Source organism: Ursus arctos, unplaced genomic scaffold, assembly GCF_023065955.2.
Source record: "Ursus arctos isolate Adak ecotype North America unplaced genomic scaffold, UrsArc2.0 scaffold_25, whole genome shotgun sequence".
In the NCBI taxonomy this organism is placed as follows: Eukaryota; Metazoa; Chordata; class Mammalia; order Carnivora; family Ursidae; genus Ursus; species Ursus arctos.
In genome coordinates this window covers 30,246,357-30,264,239 of record NW_026622930.1, presented here as the reverse complement: position 1 = coordinate 30,264,239, position 17,883 = coordinate 30,246,357, and the positions used below count along the sequence as shown (strand labels likewise).

At 55.4% G+C, this 17,883-nt stretch overlaps 1 protein-coding gene across 5 annotated transcripts in view; it reads left to right on the top strand.

Moving 5' to 3' along the window:
• The window catches only part of SMOC1 (SPARC related modular calcium binding 1), a 153,105-nt gene extending 143,362 nt beyond the window's left edge, over nt 1-9,743 (top strand). For 2 of the 5 annotated variants that reach the window (XM_026519636.4, XM_048219850.2), the window contains exons 11-13: nt 1,332-1,576; nt 7,129-7,182; nt 7,665-9,743. In XM_026519636.4, coding sequence (XP_026375421.1) covers nt 1,332-1,576; nt 7,129-7,163 — 280 coding nt within the window. In that variant the 3' untranslated portion in view covers nt 7,164-7,182; nt 7,665-9,743. Of the gene's footprint in view, nt 1-1,331; nt 1,577-7,128; nt 7,183-7,661 lie in introns of all 5 variants that reach the window. The other 3 variants (XM_026519635.4, XM_026519637.4, XM_057318452.1) reach the window with 2 other exon arrangements.
• The last annotated feature ends 8,140 nt before the right edge of the window (nt 9,744-17,883 follow it).

The window sequence follows — 17,883 nt, the reverse complement described above, 5'->3', positions numbered from 1 at the left end:
TGGAACCCCTGGTCGGGGATCCCTGTGGGACAGTGAGCCCCTCTGCTTCCACTTCTGATCCATGGCGGTGCTGTAGTTTAACCCAGTGCCCTGTAGACTATTTGAAGGTATTGGCCTCCCAACCTCAGCCTTACTCCCCCCACAGAGGGAAAGTTGCCCAGGATTTTGAACGCAAGCGCCTGGGCCATATTGACTCAGTGCCACGCCCTGGGAACAGGAGCCACAGTCACCCCCTCTGGAACAGAACTGTCATTGGCTCTGAAAGTTTTAAATATTAGCTAGCACTCTGAATGTTTCTTTTTTTTGGTGTGTGGGGGGGGAGATAGCGCATACATAAATCAAATGGATGGGTAGGGTATGTGTATAAAAACATTGGTCTTGCTGCTTTATGTACTGTGTAGACAGGACTGTGTTAGATGTGTGGTCATTACTGTGCACCTTGATCCCCAGGAGCCTTCGTGGTTGCTATAGTCTGGTACTTCTGAGCAAAATCCCCAGGGGGTCTCGTATACCTGTGGTTTCCTAGGTCTATCCCAGACCTCCAGACTTAAAACCTCTACCCCTAGAAGGTCTGGGACTTGCCAGTTTCAGAACCTTTGTTTCCATCACAACTACCTTCTTCTCTCAATTCCTACCGTACTTGGTGCCTGACAGTGACAGGCCGTGGGAGCTTCACACCGAATTGTCACTGCTTGATGTCTGTGAATCTGGCTCTGTCTCACCAAGACATTGAGCAGTTCAAGGCCAGGGGCGCTCGTCACAGAACCTGGCCTGGTGTTGGGGTGTGTGTGTGTGCTCAGAGCACGCTTTCCCATAGTCCCATTTGTTGAGCGTTCATGTTCCTGTGCGAACAGCAGCTTGTCCTGCTGCGAACACCAGGCCAGGAAGACAGCTTGGATCCCAGCTGCGGTTTGGTCAGGTGAATTAAATCTAGCCAGTATATCTGGGGCACCCTCATCTTGTGCAAGAACATTCCTGGCTACGGTAGAAGGCGAGACAGGCTCGTGTAATAAGGGGGACCCCCTTAGGGACCCTAGAGAAATAAACTATCCCGTCTTGAGCGTCCAGCTGGATAGGATGTCTTGATCCTGCTGCCAGCTGAGTGGGGCTGGGAGGTCTCTGGCTCGGAAGAGCCATTTCTTCCCGGCCGCCAGCAGCGCAGTGCAAGGACCGTGTGGGAGAGACTTGCACAGGGTGGATGGTTCCTGCAGGATCCTGAGTGGTGATCTCTGACCACGTGGGAGAGACTCGCACGGGGTGGATGGTCCCTGCAGGATCCTGAGTGGTGATCTCTGGGGCGGGGGCGGGCCGGGGGTCTGCCTGTGGCTCAGGTTTTCAGAGCCGGACCCCAGCCACACCCTGGAGGAGCGAGTGGTGCACTGGTACTTCAGCCAGCTCGACAGCAACAGCAGCAGCGACATCAACAAGCGGGAGATGAAACCCTTCAAGCGCTACGTGAAGAAGAAAGCCAAGCCCAAGAAGTGTGCCCGGCGTTTCACTGACTACTGTGACCTGAACAAGGACAAGGTCATCTCACTGCCCGAGCTGAAGGGCTGCCTGGGTGTTAGCAAAGAAGGTGAGTGCTTGCTCCCGTGCTCCTGGCCTTCCAGGACGTGGCGCACCCAGGTGCAGGGACCAAGGGCTCCTCCCATAGAGGGGGTCCCGGTGCTCCTGTATTCAGCTACTTGCCGAGAGTGTGTTATGCTCTATGCTATTTGCCTGGTGCAGCAAAGGAGTTGCCAGATACAATCCTTGTCCTTCCACAGTCTACCAAGGAGGTAGATATGAAAGTGTTTACAGACATTGTGCTAAGTGCTATGAGAGTGTGTTAGGCTAGGCCAGGCTGCAGTGACAAGGAGACCCGCACATGTAATGGCTCAACACAGGAGAATTTGTTCATCTTGCCCATGTAATAGTTCAGCATGATTCCAGGTCATGGTGTGTGTGTGTGTGTGTGTGTGTGTGTGTGCGTGTGTGTGTGTAGGGGGACACATAAGAGTGGAGATTGCTCTGTGTAGTCACTCTGAGATCTTGGCTGAGAATGATTCCGACATCTTTATTATGTGGCTTCAAGGTCACCCTGGGGCTCATTTCCATTCCCAGTCAGCCAGATGGAGTCAAGCACAGAGCAGTGCACATGGGGGAGTTTTATGGGCCAGTCCTGAAGTGACACACATGACCTCTGCTATCTCACGGGCTGGAACGGCCACCAGACCACACCCCACAGTGAGGAAGGCTGGGAGCCCAGGAGGAGGAGGAGAACATGGATTCTGTCATGATAGAACAAGTGCGAGTATTGTAGGAACATATGTAGGGGCACTTAAACTAGCTCAGGGGTAGACAGCCTTGGAAAACGTGGTGCGGGAAGTGATGTCTAAACCAACCATGGCCCACGAGCCCCGTCTAGTCCTATTTTTGTATGCCTTGTGAGCTAAGGGTAGTTTTTATATTTTTAACGGGATGTAATTTTCAACAAAGAAGAACAAATGACAGACTGTACGTGGCCCACAAAGCCTAAAATATCTACTACCTAGTCCTTGACGGTCAGTTTGCTGAGCCCTGGTCTAAACCAGTACCTGAGCAATGGGTAGGAGATGGCCGAGCCAGGGGGTCCGTGGAGGGAGGGGTGTTCTCAGCTATGGCAACGGAAGAGTGACGGTGTGGAGGTGAGGGAACAGTAGTAAAGGAACCGAAAGGTTAGTGGGACAGAAATGCGTATTGGAAGGTGGCAGGAACTGGGGGGGGCAGGAGGCAAGGGAAGAGTCTCACTTCTTCAGGGCAGCGGAGAGCTGTCATAGGGGTTCAGGCAGAGAAATAATTGGATTGGTTTTGCTTTAGAAAATCATTCTGGCTGCAGTGCGGGAAATGGGTTAGAGATGAGCAAGGCAGGGCACCCACCGGAGGCTGTGGCGGGAGATGAGAGGCTCGAGTTAGGAGAGCGCAGCGGGGGTGAAGAGAAGTGAGTGGACGCAAGATGGCTAGAGCTGCGCTTCTGGTGACCGAGGGGACAGAGGGATGGAGGTTGGTTTGGGGGGGCGGTCTGTTCACAGAGTGGGGCAACGTGGAAGGAAGAGCAGAGCAGGAGTAGGGAGAGGGGGAAGACCACCAGGGTGGTTTGGACATGGCGAGTTGGACGCACCTGAAGGGTGGGTGGCTCTGCGGTGCAGGTGAAGGGTCTGGGCGGGTGATGCCAATTTATTTGAAGTGGAAGCTTTGGTAAAGCAGAGATTGCCCCGGAAGAAAACACAAGGGCTTTTCCTGGTGCTGACCCTCACTTGACACCGAGCGCAACGGGTAGCACAGGAAGTGGATGAGTGACCACGAGGGACCCCGGCTCCGGGGCCTGTGACCCTGGGTGAGTGAGCTCATGGCTCTGGCCACTCCTGTCTGATTGAGGACGCCTCTGTGTTCCCCCAGGATGCAGTGCAGTGTCGTGACTCAGACCCTGCCTCTGCCGCAGACTAGCTGCTTCGCCGTATACACACGACGCGACGGTTCTGGCTCTCAGTTTCTGCATCTGTAAAGTGGGCGAAGCAGGGCATCTACCCCCTAGGACTGTTGTGCTGACTCAGTGGGACAGTGAGTGAAAGCGTTTATCCAGGGCCTGAGACAGTGGAGGAACTGGATAGAAGTTCGACATTCCTGTTCTTAAGATTATTGCCTGGTGAGCCGCACTCACCACCTGTAGCGCAGTCTCCCTGGGCCCCCCGCCAGTGTGTGATTGGCGTCATCGCATCCTCATCAGCCGAGTGAATGCATGTCCCCCCAGTGAGGGGGCTGCCCACTGTGGCGACACTTGGGGCCTGCGCTCGTCTCCCAGAGCACGGGCAGAGGACCAGTACTGGAGAGAGACCACACAGTGTTTGTGTAGAGTCCAGGCCCACCCAGGAGCACACAAGCGCCGAGGAACGACGGACCCGTATGACTCTGCCCTCAGTCCCCTCTGGTCTACGCAGCCCTCAGATGCCAAGGGGAGGCCGGGTGTGGTGACCTCTTGTCCACAGAGCCAAGAGGGGCTTTTGAACCTTGTTCTGAAGTCTCACCAGGCACCAGGTGTCTGCCAACCCTGGCTGCTGCGCAGGACCTGAGGGGAGCACCCAGGAAAACTGTCACCTGGAATGTGATAGTTAGGGAGCCCTGTTCCTCCTCACCCCACACTCGGCCGAGGTTTCAGTGTCCAGGTACCCTCACAGCGCCGTCCGGGGAGGCCTCTAGAGTGCTTCAGAGCGCAGCCCAGCACTTTCTTGGCCTAACACTGTCAACCTCCCTCCTGAGCTCCTCACCCCAGGAGTGGGACAGGAGAGGCCTGAGAGCTCTGGGACGGCTCTTGATCCCAGAACACACTGCCTGCTTGAAAATATGGCTGGGGCGCCTGTGTCTCTGCGCGTGTCTCTGTGTGTGTCTGTGCACAGGCGTGTTTGTGCGTGTCCCCGCAGCCACGTCTGTGTGTGTAGGCAAATGTCTGTGTGCACGTCTGAGTGCACACCTGTGTGTGTGTGTGGTCTGCACATGGGGCATGCCTGCGTGCGTGTCTGTACGTGTCTCTCTGGGGTGTGTATGTGCACATCTGTGTGTGCATGTGTCTTCAGGCCATTTTGCGGTCGAGGTGTCCAGATGAGCCTAGAGAGGACTAGCACTTTGCTCGAGGTCAGAGGTCACACGTGAGGTAGCATCATTGCTGGCACTTGGACCCCGCCTCAGAATTTCCAAGCCAGAATGCTGTCCCCTCCGTGAGAAGGACTCCAGAGTGTTCGAAAATCGTCCCTTGTGTGAACAGGCCAGACTTGCTTGCCTGAGGAAGGCCAAGGGAGACAAGACCAGGGGTGAGTCCAGAGAAGTGGGGAAGCAGACCCAACCTGGGGGGGTGTGAACGGGAGTAGAGGCTGCTGGGAGCAGGGAGCCACCAGCAAACTCAGCAGGGAGACCCATAGTTTCTAAGCAGGCAGTGCCTGCAGGAGAAAGGACCATTAGTGAGAGGCATAGGGGAGGCGGGGGCTGGGGCTGTGGGTAAGAACAGAAGCTCTGAAGTCAGACACACCTGGCTTTTAATCCCGGCTCTGACACTCGCTGGCCCTGTAATCTTTGGCAAGTCCTCTAAACTCTCTGAGCCTCAGTCTCCTTGTCTGCACAGTGGAGATGATAGTATCTACCTCATAGATGTGGCGTGAAGATGGGGCATGTGAGGAACTTAGCCCAGTAACCTGGCTCGTGGGGAATGCACAAAGGAAACTGGTAGTAGGAGAGGAGCGTGCTCACGGGCTGAAGGCAGCTTCCCTGGGGCCCTCTGCTCCGCAGAGCTGGAGCCGCAGAAAAGCCACTTGGGTAGAAGGTCTGTGGGGCCTGAGCCCAGGCATTGGTCATCTGGTGTCATGTGGTGCCCTCTGGTGGGCTGAGAGGGGCTTGCAGGCCAGGTGGGGGGCTCGAGGGGGCGGCGGGAGGGGGGGGCACACGCGGTTTAGGAACCAGTGTTGCTTTGGGTCTCAGGGACCACATTTTCTGGAAATGCCTCGTGAACACAGGTATTTTTCCTAACCCAACCGCTCACAGGGGAGCTGAGCTGTGTGCACAGCAGGAAGGGGTCAGACACTCTGAGGGCCAGGCCTTCTTTCTTAGCTGGTCCTTCCCGGTGAGTAAAACATCTTCAGCAGGTTGATGGTCACCCAGGTTGATGCCTCCCAGGACAGTGACCATCAACTAGTTCCTCCGTTTGTGAAACTTCCCAACCCCCCCTTGGCACTGCCCGAGGATGCCGCCTGCCCTGCGTTCTGGCGTTTCCTCCCCCACCCCCAACTCCCCTTAAGAGTGTGGTCCTGGGAGGACAGAGCCACGCCTGAGTTCACACGCAGAAGCTGTGCCATCTGCAAGTCTCAGTCCCACTGTCATAACACGGGGACAGTTGGATCATTTTGTAACTATCCTATAGAGTTGCTCCGTGGGGTAAATGACGGGATTTGGGTAAAAGATTAGTGCCGTGGGCCTCCACGAGCGGGGCTGGATCCTCCCAGCCGGGCGTGCATTTCGTTTCCCGAGTCTCCGCTTGGCGGGCGCTACCAGGAGGCCAGTGTCTCCGTGTGAATCTGTCTGCTTCCCGCTGAGAGAGGCCGCTGCTGGACGGAGCAGATGAATGGTGGGATCCGGAGTCAGGTGGGATTCTGTCGCTGCCCACTGCTGGCCCCCGAACCCATCACTCTTTCCAGGCTTGTTTCCTCGTTTGTAAAATCGGACATATCAGTATCTACCCCGCACCTGGCCTCCCATCCTGGGTTCTGTCATTCTTTCTCAGGTCTTAGGAATGTTAGCAGAACTGGGAGAGGGGGGCGTTGAGCTGTGGGGTCGCATGACCCATGGGTGGGTGTGGGTTCCCGCAACACTTCATACTCTTCAGAGCCCTTTCTCCACTTCATGCATTCAGTCAGTCCTCAAGGCAGCCCTGTGAGAGGCAGAGCGAGGCCGCACAGCTGTGGCCTCAAGTCCCATCCTGTAGACTGACCCAACGGCGTTAGGGTGGGTGCACAAAGTCACATGGCCTCCAGGGGTCACACAGTGCTGGCCCAGCTCTTGGTGCACTGGCCTCTCAGCTCCCACTCCTCCTCAAGGAGCCCTGGGCCCTGTAGGAGCCTCCAAGACCCATCAGCACCCTATAGGGCAGAGTGGGTGTTAGCAGAGTGAGACTTGGGCCTTGGTTAACTCTCTCAATTGCTCCAAGCCTCAGTTTCCAAATTCATTAGGTGAAGGGGTGGGACCAGATGGTCACTGAGAGTCCCTCCACCCCTGGTGCTCTGTGACTCAGAGAACTAGGACTCAAAAGGTTATGCACATGTCCATCTGCATCAAAGCCCTTCTCAGCTAACAGCTCAGGGGGCTTCAGAGAGGCACCCAGGGAGCGCCTGGCCTCACAGAAAAGGGATGTGTTTAAGGGTGCTGGCCAGCAGTGGCTTCACCCAGGCAGGACAGGGCCACCAACCCCCACAGAACAGGAAGCACGGCCACACAACCTGGCTCTGTCCTGAATGCATTCTTCCTTCTGGGGGCTGGGGGGACAGGCGCCCAAGCACAGAGTCACGCCGGAGTCTCTACCGGCTCTCGGGTCAGCGGCGCTGGAGTGTCACATGTTCCTATCTGTTGCAGGTGGTAGTCTTGGCAGCGCCCCCCAGGGAAGATGAGCAGGCCCAAACCCATTCAGTAAGTTGCCTTCTTTTTGGGGTCCCCTCCGTGGGCCCCCTAAATGCAGCATTGGTAGTACGGCAGGAGTGGAGGAGTTGGCCCAGTTTTCCATTTTTGTTTGCTGAGGACACGAGGGAAAGATTGGTTCGTGCTGCGGGATCCTGCGGTCCCTGAGTATAAAGGCATGCCCGCCCCCGCCCCCCGGGTGAAAGGCTGCTCTCTGGGAGTAGTATGGCTTTTACAGACTGCACGCCCCCAGCCCTGCTTCCTCGGCAAGGCCTCGTTCTCTGGAATGCCAGACTTGTTGCAGGGGCCGTTGTGGTACACAACGGTGGCAAAGCGTGGCCTGGTGAAACTCGGGCCCATCTGCGAGTCTAGGCTCCCTGCGTCCTGCCCAGCCCGTGTCTAACAGGCTGCCCTTGGGAGGGAGTGGATGTGTGCGGTGGGGCGTCTCATAAACCCACCTCTGACCTCTTGCTTCTGCTTCCCCTTCTCAGTAGGACGCCTTGTCTAAGGAGTGGAAAACCAAAGGGCAGGTGGAGAGACCTGGGAGGCAGGAAGGACCACCCGCCACCGGCTCCCCCGGCCCGGCCACATCCCGTGTAACATAAGTGGTACCCACCGTGTTTGCACTTTTGATAACTCTCATTTGCGTGTTTTCTTTTTGGTTTCATTTTTAAACACCAGTATCTAATACCACAGTGGGAAAAGGAAAGGGAAAAAGACTGTTTATTCTCTCTCTTATTGTAAGTTTTCGGATCTGCTACTGACAACTTTGAGGGGATTTTGGGGGGGGGTGGGCGGGAGGGTGTTTGTTGCTGGGACTGAGAAGAAAGAGATTTATATACTGTACATAAATATATATGTAAATTGTATAGTTCTTTTGTACAGGCGTTGACATTGCTGTTTGTTTATTCCCCTCCCTCTCCCTGCTCCCGGTGGGGGGGCTCTGGACACACGGCCCAGCTTTCTAGAACCTGGGACTGTATCCCCAGCCCACCTGGATTCCATCTGGAGACCGACCCCTGTATGCATAAAGACGGGAGCCCTGCGATCATATCGTAGACTCCTTGGTCCTTTTCTGGTGGGAGGAGGGTCCTGCCCTGGCTTTGCCTGTCAGAGCTGGCAGGTCCCTGGGTGGGTGGCCTTCCAAAGGGAGGTTGGGTTGGAGGACAGATGGGAGTTGCCCCCAGAGGGAGGGCAGTAGCCCACACAGGCACCAGTTCTCCCATGCCCATGTGGTCCTGCTCCCCGGACCCTCAGGCGGCCCCGAATCCGTCCGTGGGTACGCCAGGATCCTCGTCACCCACTGAGCAGACAATCCTCAGACGGTTTGCACTAGGTCATTTGAAACCAATTCACGTGTGTTTAGCATCTACTCTGTAAAGCACGAGAAGGGAGGCAAAGAAGAAAAAGACATACAGTGGGGCCTTCTATTTAGTAGACATTGGATGTTTAAGCAGTGGAGGGAAGAGGACAGAGGCCAGCACGGTGCCAGCCCCCTGCAAACACACAAGCGAGGCTTCCCGAGACTGGCCCTCTCAGCAGTGGGGTCAGACAGGGTCTTCATCTCCACTCTGTATCTCCCCTGCCGTCCTGTCCTCAGTGGTGATGACAAGCCTGGGGGAGGAGTATGGCTTGTCATCTTGTTGGTAACTCAGTGGTTTATTTGTTTTTTAACCCAATACTGAGGGTCTTCTGTTCCCTCAAATGCTCCTAAGGGCTTCTAGGCTCAAGGCCATTTCCAGAGCAAAACGGATCCTGGGCCTTGTACTTCTGCCCCCCCTCCCCCAATGCCGAAGTATAGGGCTAATAACCCAGCTAGGGGGAAATCTGGGCCTCACCTTCCACAGACATGTTGCTGGGGTTCCACTGCAGGCTGCCCAGCCTTCCTCTGCCCAGGTGGCCGAGCCCATCCAGACAGCCTTCAGACGGAGAGCAACACGAGACACTGAGCATCTCTTCCCGTGAGCGGCCGTGGCAGCATCAGAGGAGGGAGACCAGGACTGCTGTCCCTCTCGATTGCTCTTGGACATCTGGCCTCATCTCGTATCCCACCCAGCATTCCCATAAGTGCACCCACCTCAGGAGACCGTGTACCCCATTTCGGGCCCGGGAGGCATCGGCACCATAGGCACGGGCCCACTCGAGGCCCTGCTCAGGGAGTGCCCAGGGCGGAGTTGGGCGGGGGAGCACGGCCTCCTCAGGACATGCTCTCGTGGGGCCTCAGGCTAGAGAAGGTTCTTGAGCAGGTCCTAGAGGTTGTCTTGGGGTGACTGGAGGCCTCATCCCAACATGGCAAAGAGGAAAGGGAGCCCCCCTCCCCCGTTGTCCTGGACCAGATGACACAGCGTGCTAGAGCTGGATGGACCTTCCAGGAGGCCCGGCCCCTATCCCTGGCCTGGAGGAAGCATGAAAATACAGAGAGGGCGCCTCCCTGTGGAAATTCAGAACCTCCCCGACCCCAAGCCTGGCATCGTCTCTCTCACACGTGTAGGCTGTGTTGTGTTCCTTTGTGAGGAGGGAGGGAGGTATTTGTAGCTCGATTTATAAAAAATAAAAATGAGTAAAGCTTGGTAGCTGTTGCCTCTTTCTTTGGGTGGCTTCCTGTGATGGAAAGGTTTCTCTTTCTTAAAAGTTTGGTGGTTTTCCCCGGTCCGGGTACTCTGATTCTAGGCAGTCCGAGTTGTCAGACTAGGAGGGAACCCTGAAGCGACCTCGAGGTGTCACCACACTTTGCTGTGAGGACAGTGATCCCTTTGGCCCTCACCTACCATGTTTGGGCATCTTTGTACAGCTGCCCCCCCAGCCCCAAACTGTCACTGGAAGGTCGGGAATGTTTCAGGCCATGCTGTGGGGGCAGGGCTGGGAGGGAAGCCCGCTCCGTAGCTTCAGGCCGGTAGGGGTGGGCACGTCGGCCATAAGCCCCATCTCAAGACCCCAAGTGGGAAGCAGCTGTAGACAGGGTGCAGACCCCCAAAGGGGCCCATGCCAACTCTGGGGTATTCTGGTTGAGGCTGCTGGTCTGGTTCCCGTTGCTGGGGGGGCTTCAGGGTGGGGATCGGCAGTCGAGGGGAGCATCTCTTCCTTTCACCCCCTCTGGGCCAGCTGTCCTTGGAAATGGCTTCCCCACCACCCTCTGAGAACCCCCTCCAGATTTCCTTTGCCACACTCTGCCCTCTGCCCTTTGCTGGCGAGCAGAAGGTAATTCCTCTTGAAAATTCTCTCCTAACCCTTTCTACAGCTAAGTGTTCCTGGGAACGAGTGTCACCCCTTCCTGTCGTCGGGCGGGTTTGGTGCTGACACCGCGTCTCCGGGCTCACTCCCGGCCCCAGCGCGCGCTATGTCTACACGTCCCGGCCTGTTGATTACCACAGCCCAGCGAGACGCAGCTTTCTCTCCACGCTACACGATCCAGACTCGGGATCTGAGACTTGCTGGTGGCACCCACCCTCAGCTGTCTTGCCCACTCCCGCTGCGTCCCGTCAGGGGCTAGCACAGCAGCCTCTCCCCTCCTGTCCCGCTCAGACCCCAGGTGGTTGCATTTGGCTCTGAGAGCATTTTTCTCTAAGCAGCTTAGAGTCTCAGTAAAAGCCCCTGGTTTGTAGAGGCCTATCACGGGCTTCAGGGATTTGGGGGGGGAGAAGGGAGGCCTCTGCTCATGTGGGACAGCAGTGGAAGACTTGGGGCAGACCTAGCCTCCTGCAGAGACACCCAGCCTGGTGTGGGGGAGGACAGGTCTGAGGTCACATGTGAGTATCGGGCCGGCCCTGCAGCCCTGTTCAGTCTCCCTCTGCTTTCCGCAAGGGCAGGAGGACCATGACTAGGAGCAGTCGAGGAAAAGATGGATCCACCCCATTTCTTCCTTCACCAAGAGGCTGCTGAGCCACCCCTGGCCTCTGTGGGGAGGGAAAGAGCGAGGACCTTCTCAGTCGGGACGTGGGAAAGGAGTACCGCTGGGCCTGTGCTGCCATCAGAGGAGGGGTAGGCTGGTAGGCACCCCTGGTTCTCTAGGGGATCCAGGGGGGATGGGAAGCTGGCAGCACCCACACCTTGTAGGATAAAATCTCAGAGAGCCAGGCTGGTCACCTGGCCATTTACTCCCAAGTTCCCGAATGACCCACGAGGCCACAAGTGTGGTTGCAGACCTTCTCAGCACTCCCACCTTCTGCTCTGTGGCCCTTGCCTTCTGTTCCATTGTGCAGGTGGGGACTGGGGAAACTTGACCTTTTTCCTGCTGGGCTACGAAATCAAGCCCTCCTCCCTACAGCCTGGATCACTACTCCTTTTTGTGTGACTTCCATGAATCCATACGGAGAAGGGTCATGACCTTAGTTACATGCCTGCCCACTGAATAGGGTGCTAAGTATGGGACACAGGTTTCTCTTGTTATTTCTTTTTTTTTTTAATTTTTAAAAAGATTTTATTTATTTGACAAAGAGAGACAGCACAAGCAGGGCGAGTGGCAGGCAGAGGCAGAGGGAGAAGCAGACTCCCCGCTGAGCAGGGAGCCTGATGCAGGACTTGATCCCAAGACCCTGAGAGCGTGACCTGAGTCGGAGGTAGACGCTTAACCGACTGAGCCACCCAGGCGCCCCTCTCTTGTTATTTCTCTGCAAATCTGGGTGAGCACTCTGGCCGATTCCTTCTACTCTTCCAAGTCACCCCCAGCCAGCACCTCACCAATGCAGCCTCAGTCCTTCCTCTGTCTGCACCTCCCTCTTTCCCTTAAACAAGGGGCACTCTATGAGGGTCCCTTTGCCCACAGCTTTGACTCTAGCTAATGGTCCACGATCCTGTACGTAGCCTACCTGACCAGGACAACCCTGGTCATTCACACACTTGACGGTGGAGGGGCTGCATACGTGGTTAGGCAACGGCAATGGGCACATTGCTAACCTACTCATAAGCATCAGGAGAGACCAGGATCAGCTGCAGTAGCCCAAATTGAATGGCTTCAATTTCAAAGGTGTTCTCCTTCCTGCAACTTAGCCACGAGACGTCAGCAGGGGGCGCTCCTCTTTCTTGTCCTCACTCAGGGACCCAGGCTGAGGGAGACTCCATCCTCCATGATTGTGGGGGCAAAAAGGGGAGCATGGTAAATTGCACGCTGGTTCCTAAAGCTTCCATCTGGAAGTGACATGTTACTTGGCCCACGTTTCATTGACTAAAGCAAACCGCGCATGGTTCCCACCTAACTCAAAGGCAGCTGGTAAGTGCCCAGAGTAGAATTAGGAATGTTTGGTGAACAAGTCTGGTAACTATCACCGCATAGACTATCTTTGTGTTTTCTTTTTCATATTGATTAAAAACTTGCAATTTCTACATTGTCCAAGAACAAAAGGCCTTGTGTTTCACAGCTGATGGGGTGCGTCGTATGTCCATTGCTTTCGCTAGACCGCATTTATGGAACAGCTTGAATGCGCTTCCCCCCCTGAGCTCTCAACACGGCCCCCCTCCACCTCGAAGCTACAGCGCTGGTGACTGAGGTTCCCCAGTGCTTGAAAACTCAGGATAGAGAGCCCCCCGAGGAATCTCGGGGCCCTGGGGACAGACGTGAAGCGTGTCCTCTGTGCTCACAATTTTCTGCGGTGCTCCACTGCGCCTCCCTTCCACTGTGCCGTGGATCCCTTACGACAACTTCCTGGCTTCTTCCCTTATTTATAAGCTCAGTTCCACCCGTTACAACACCTGGATTTCTGGCTTGATTTAGCTCCTGCTCCCCCCGCTGCTCCGGCACCACCTCGAGTGGACACCCTGACTGCTGGCCGGAGAGCAGGGGGTCGGTCCGCTCTGCGACCACGCGCCCTCTGCTTTCTCAGCACCCAGCTCTTCCAAGGGATGGGGCAGCGGAGGAGGGAGCGGACACCCACGAGGGCTCCTTAGCAGACAACAGCTGTCTTCCCCTGTTGGCAGCGCACGCCTCTCAGGTTAGCGTGGGTTGCCCCCTGTGTGGGGGGTACCCCAATGCTGGATCTTGGAGGGGGCCCATGTCAGGTCCTGGAGTGGGGGCCTCCCCACTGTGCAGGGCCTTTCTGTGGGAACGTCAGCCCTGGCTTGACCTCTTCCGCACCTCCCCACACCGGTGTACCCTGTGTCCACTTCGTTCTAAGGAGCCTGCCTGTGGTTTTGTAACCGTGATATGGCTCATGCCTGGCTGGCTTCCCTGGGGTGTCCATTCACCCATGGGACACTCACGCCTCACCCGGCCGGTGCAGGCTGATCCTCAGGGCCTCCTTCTTGGCTCTACCTCCCCTGCCTCTCCCCGCCTCTCTGGGCCTCTCTGGGCCTCTCCCGGCCTCTCCCGGCCGTGCTGCCGTAGATGGTGGAGGCTGGTCAGCCAGGCTGCTGCATCACAGACAGCCGACAGCAAAATGCGGGGTCCGGCCTGCAGCCGGCCTAAACCTTCAGGAGCAATCCTCCCAGAGTCTCCCTGCTTCTCCAGCTGCAGGGAGGAGGAGAGGAAGCAAAGCAGTGATTCGGGCTCTTGCCCTCCTCTCGCTTTCTGCACCCTTCTAGGGAATCGAATAGGGCTAGTTGCAGAGCTGCTGCAAGGATCGGGCTCTCCTCGGGGAGGGCATCAGGTGCCAACTGTTGCTCTTTAGGATAGGGGATACTTCACAACATTTTCCTTAGTTTTGGAACCTAATCACGAATTCTGGGGAAATAGAAATGTCCCCTCTCAGCATACTGTTATGGTGGTTTAGTGATCGATGCAAGGCAAGTTGATCCCAGAAAGGAACCCCAGTAGCTCCAACCCCAGGACCAGGGGTTCCCGCCATCTGAGAACCTTAATGGGCCTGCTGCCCCAGATGGGTCTGTTCTTGGGGCATCTACCCCAGGGCCCGGTAGGACCCCCGGGGCCCCACTCATCTTCACTCCTCACACAGCTCTCTGGGCTGTATAAAAACATGGTCTAAATTACCACCAGTAGCCCCTGCAACGCTGGCACCGTGGAAGCTGTTGGATCTCCTCAAGGGGAGTCCTTTCAAAGATGTGACCTGTAACCACCAAGTGGAAACCCTGGTCCCTGCAGTTTTCCCATCCTCCCCACCGCCCAGGGTTTAGCAATTCTTTCCCACAGGCCTACCTCCTCCCTGTTCAAGATGGGGACTCTGCTTTCTCGAGATCCGGAGCCGTGCTGGGCTGCGCTGAGCTGACTCCAGGATGTTGAGCTGACCTCCCTGAACACAAGCCCCTTCAAAACCCTTGACTGGGCGTGGAAGGGGCCTGCTGGGGACCAGGAAGCCTGGACCAGGACGGCACACAGCCAGGGAGCAGAGCGGGAGCACAGGCTGGCTGCTGGAGGGCGGGAAAACTTTGTGGCATTATCCTCAGGGAGGGTGGCAGGGTGTGGTGGGGGGGGGGGGAGACGGTGAGGAGGGCCCCGGGGCAGCAGCCAGAGCCCAGCCAAGGTGAGAGAAGAGCGGCCTGTGTGGCCGAGACACCTGAGAATTGGGGGCCTGTGTGGCCCTTGATACCTGCGGTGTCCGTTCCCAGGTGTCTCGGGATAAGTCTTGGACTGAGAGTCAGAAGATCAGCTTTTGTGGTTTAGCCACTGGGCCACCACCCTTGGCTTCGGGTAGTCCCCTTTGTCCTCTCAGACCGAGATTCTTTCCGGCCAGACTCTGTGCTGTACTATGCACAGGTAAGCCGGCCTTGCTTCGAAGGCTCCCGTGTCTCAGGGAGGGGGGAGACACACGTGGAGAGGGAGGGGTCCAAACAGGCTGAGGGCCACGAGGGAAGAGGGGCTATTGACCAATAGAAAGCCGTGGCAAATACACCTTCAGCAAGTGGGGCAGGTGTGGGAGGGCTCCCTTGGAGGGGATCCACAGGATGGGGCCTATTATCAGGAAAGGAAGAAGAAAATGAAGAGCTGAGATGTGCACGCTTAGAGGGGAGGGAAATAAGCAAGAGGCAGAGGCCTGCAGGGGGAGGGAGAAGAAAGGCAGGAAGTGGGGCGCCTGGGTGGCTCAGTCCTTAAGCATCTGCCTTAGGCTCGGGGCCTGATCCCAGGGTCCTGGGATCCAGCAACGCATCGGGCTCCCTGCTCCGCTGGGAGCCTGCTTCTTCCTCTCCCACTCCCCCTGCTTGTGTTCCCTCTCTCGCTGGCTGTCCCTCTCTGTCAATAAATAAATAAAATCTTAAAAAAAAAAAAAAAGGCAGGAAGTGATCAGGAGAGTGGCTGAGAGAGGCTGATGGGTTGGCCCCAGGGGAAAAGCATGGGAGGGGGGATGATAAGCATGGTGGGGGTGGAGGAAGAGGGGTGGGAGGAAGGAGACACCTCAAACTGGAAAAACAAACTAGAAATAGGCTAACCCGTCTCTGCTAGGCTGTTGGCGTTTGAGGTTTTCACATTTGTGACTAGAAGGTTCGCAGAGCAGCGTGTGGGCTATTTTCAGTCCCGAATATATCATCAGGAGACTGGCGACCACACCTGAGATCTCCTGCTGAGATTGTCTCTGTCTCAGACCCCAGCCCGGCAGGTCTGCAGAGTCTGGGCTCCTGGAGCTTCCCCTGGGGTGCCCCCCAGCCCCGACAACTCACGATGCCTAAAACTGGACCCATCATCCGCTCCTGCCTCTCATCCATGCTGAGCATACCAGCCAGCCCCTCCCCAAGCCTGGAAGCCCAGAGCCCTCCGTGCCTCCTCCCTTCACCATCCTTCTCTCCCTGTCCTTCCTGTCAGTCACCATGTCCTGTAAGTTCCCCTCCTAATTCTCTGTGCCCTCCTCTCCACCCGCACGGCCACCATTCCATCTGACGCCTGCGAGAGTCCATAGCTGTGAATAGCCTCTGGTCTCGACCCACTCCCCACCTCAACCACCCACCATGTAGATGGCTAAGACAGCAGAGTTAAGCGAAAGGCAAATTGGATCATGGTGCTCTCCTTCCTAAAGTCCCTCTGGGTGTTATACGCAACTAATGAATCATCGAACTTTATATCGGAAACCGGGGATGTGCTGTATGGTGACTAACATAATATAATAAAAAATCATTTAAAAATAACAAATAAATAAAAAATAAAAAATAAAGTCCCTCTAAGCGGACACTGAATTGTGTCCCGCAACATCCACGTATTGAAGCCCTAACTTCCACTCTGACTATATTTGGAGATGGTCCCTTAAGGGAGGTAATTAAGGGTACATGAGGTCAGAAAGGTGGGGCCCTGATCTAATAGGACTGGTGTTCTTATAAGAAGAGGAGGAGATGGGGCCCCTGAGTGGCTCAGTCGGTTAGGCAGCTGCCTTCGACTCAGGTCATGATCTCGGAGTCCCGGGATGGAGCCCCCCATGAGGCTCCCTACTTCTCCCTCTCCTGCTCCCCCTGCTTGTGTTCTCTCTCTTTCTCTGTCAAATAAATAAATAAAATCTTAAAAGAAAAGAAGAAGAGAAGACACCAGAGAATGTGTCAGTGCAGAGAAAAGGCCACTGAGACACAGTGAGAAAGCGGTCATTTGCAAGCCAGGGAAGAGAGCCAAACCAGAAGCCAACCCTGATGGCACCTTGACAATGCGTGTCTAGCTTATAGAGCCGGGAGAAGATAAATTTCTGTTGTTTAAGCCACTGGCCTGTGGTATTTTTTACGGCGGCAGACTAGAGCGACTACTACAATAGCTTCTGGGATAAATCCCTTGCCTCAGTTCAGCCCAAGAAGCTAAACTTCTTGGTCTGGTCCTGATCTTCAGCCACTCCTCCCATGCACACTTTCCTGCAAAAACAGACAATCCCATTGTTGTGGTATCGCCATGCTGCCCTGGCGTGGACCTGGTTAACCCTGCTGCTCCCCATCCCGCACACCCTGCAAGTCGTGTAAGTGACAGCGCTCTGTCTCACCTGCTACTCAAAGCCTTCGCATTGCATGTCTCCTCCTGGAACAACAGCAGTGTCAAGATCAACATAAGTAATCACGAATCTACCTCGCAGTGTGATGCATAAATTACAGCAGTTATGTGTTTTATTCCCCCCAAACTCTAGAGTAGACAGCAGTATCTCAAGTATGTAACTGAGTGAAAAATACAAGACTTGAGCACCTCAGGTGACATAGTCGAGGTCACTCGCTAGTCATATGACAGCAGGACTTGAACCCAGATCTTCACAAAAGAACCACTCTCTGTTCTCGATCGCTTCTCCCCACAGCATTGTTCAACTGTCTGGAACGGGTGCCCTCATCTGTCTTCATGGCTGATGATGCCCTCACCCTTCAAAACTTGGTTCACCCCATCCTATTGTCAGTTCTTTCTCCTCAATGCTCCCAAACCACCCTGTTCTTACCTCTGCCACAGCACTGAGCTTTCTGGGGGGAACTGGTTAAAATTGGAGTCTCTATTTTAAGGTCTTTTCTTAATTTATCATGGTGGGGGGAAGTTAGCTAAGATCTTTGAGCTGGTGAAAAGATTTTCTTTTTGTTTGATTTTTTAAAAAAAGAACTAAGATTCAAACAAAAATATCCCCACAACAACAATTATTCTTCTTGGTCATGTTTGAAACTCCACCCAAGCATTGCTTCTGTTTGGAAAAAATCCCCACCTTCTTTGTTCATTACGTGCTGCCTTAGAATCTAATGTTGCTGCTTCCTACCTCCAGCCTAGCACATACCCCCGCCTGGGTATAACCGTTCACATTTGCTCTTCTGCTAGACTAGAGCTACCACCTTAAAGCTGAGAATATCTTGCAAACCTGAACGAGGGCAGTTATAGTAAAGCACTTAAACGGTGTA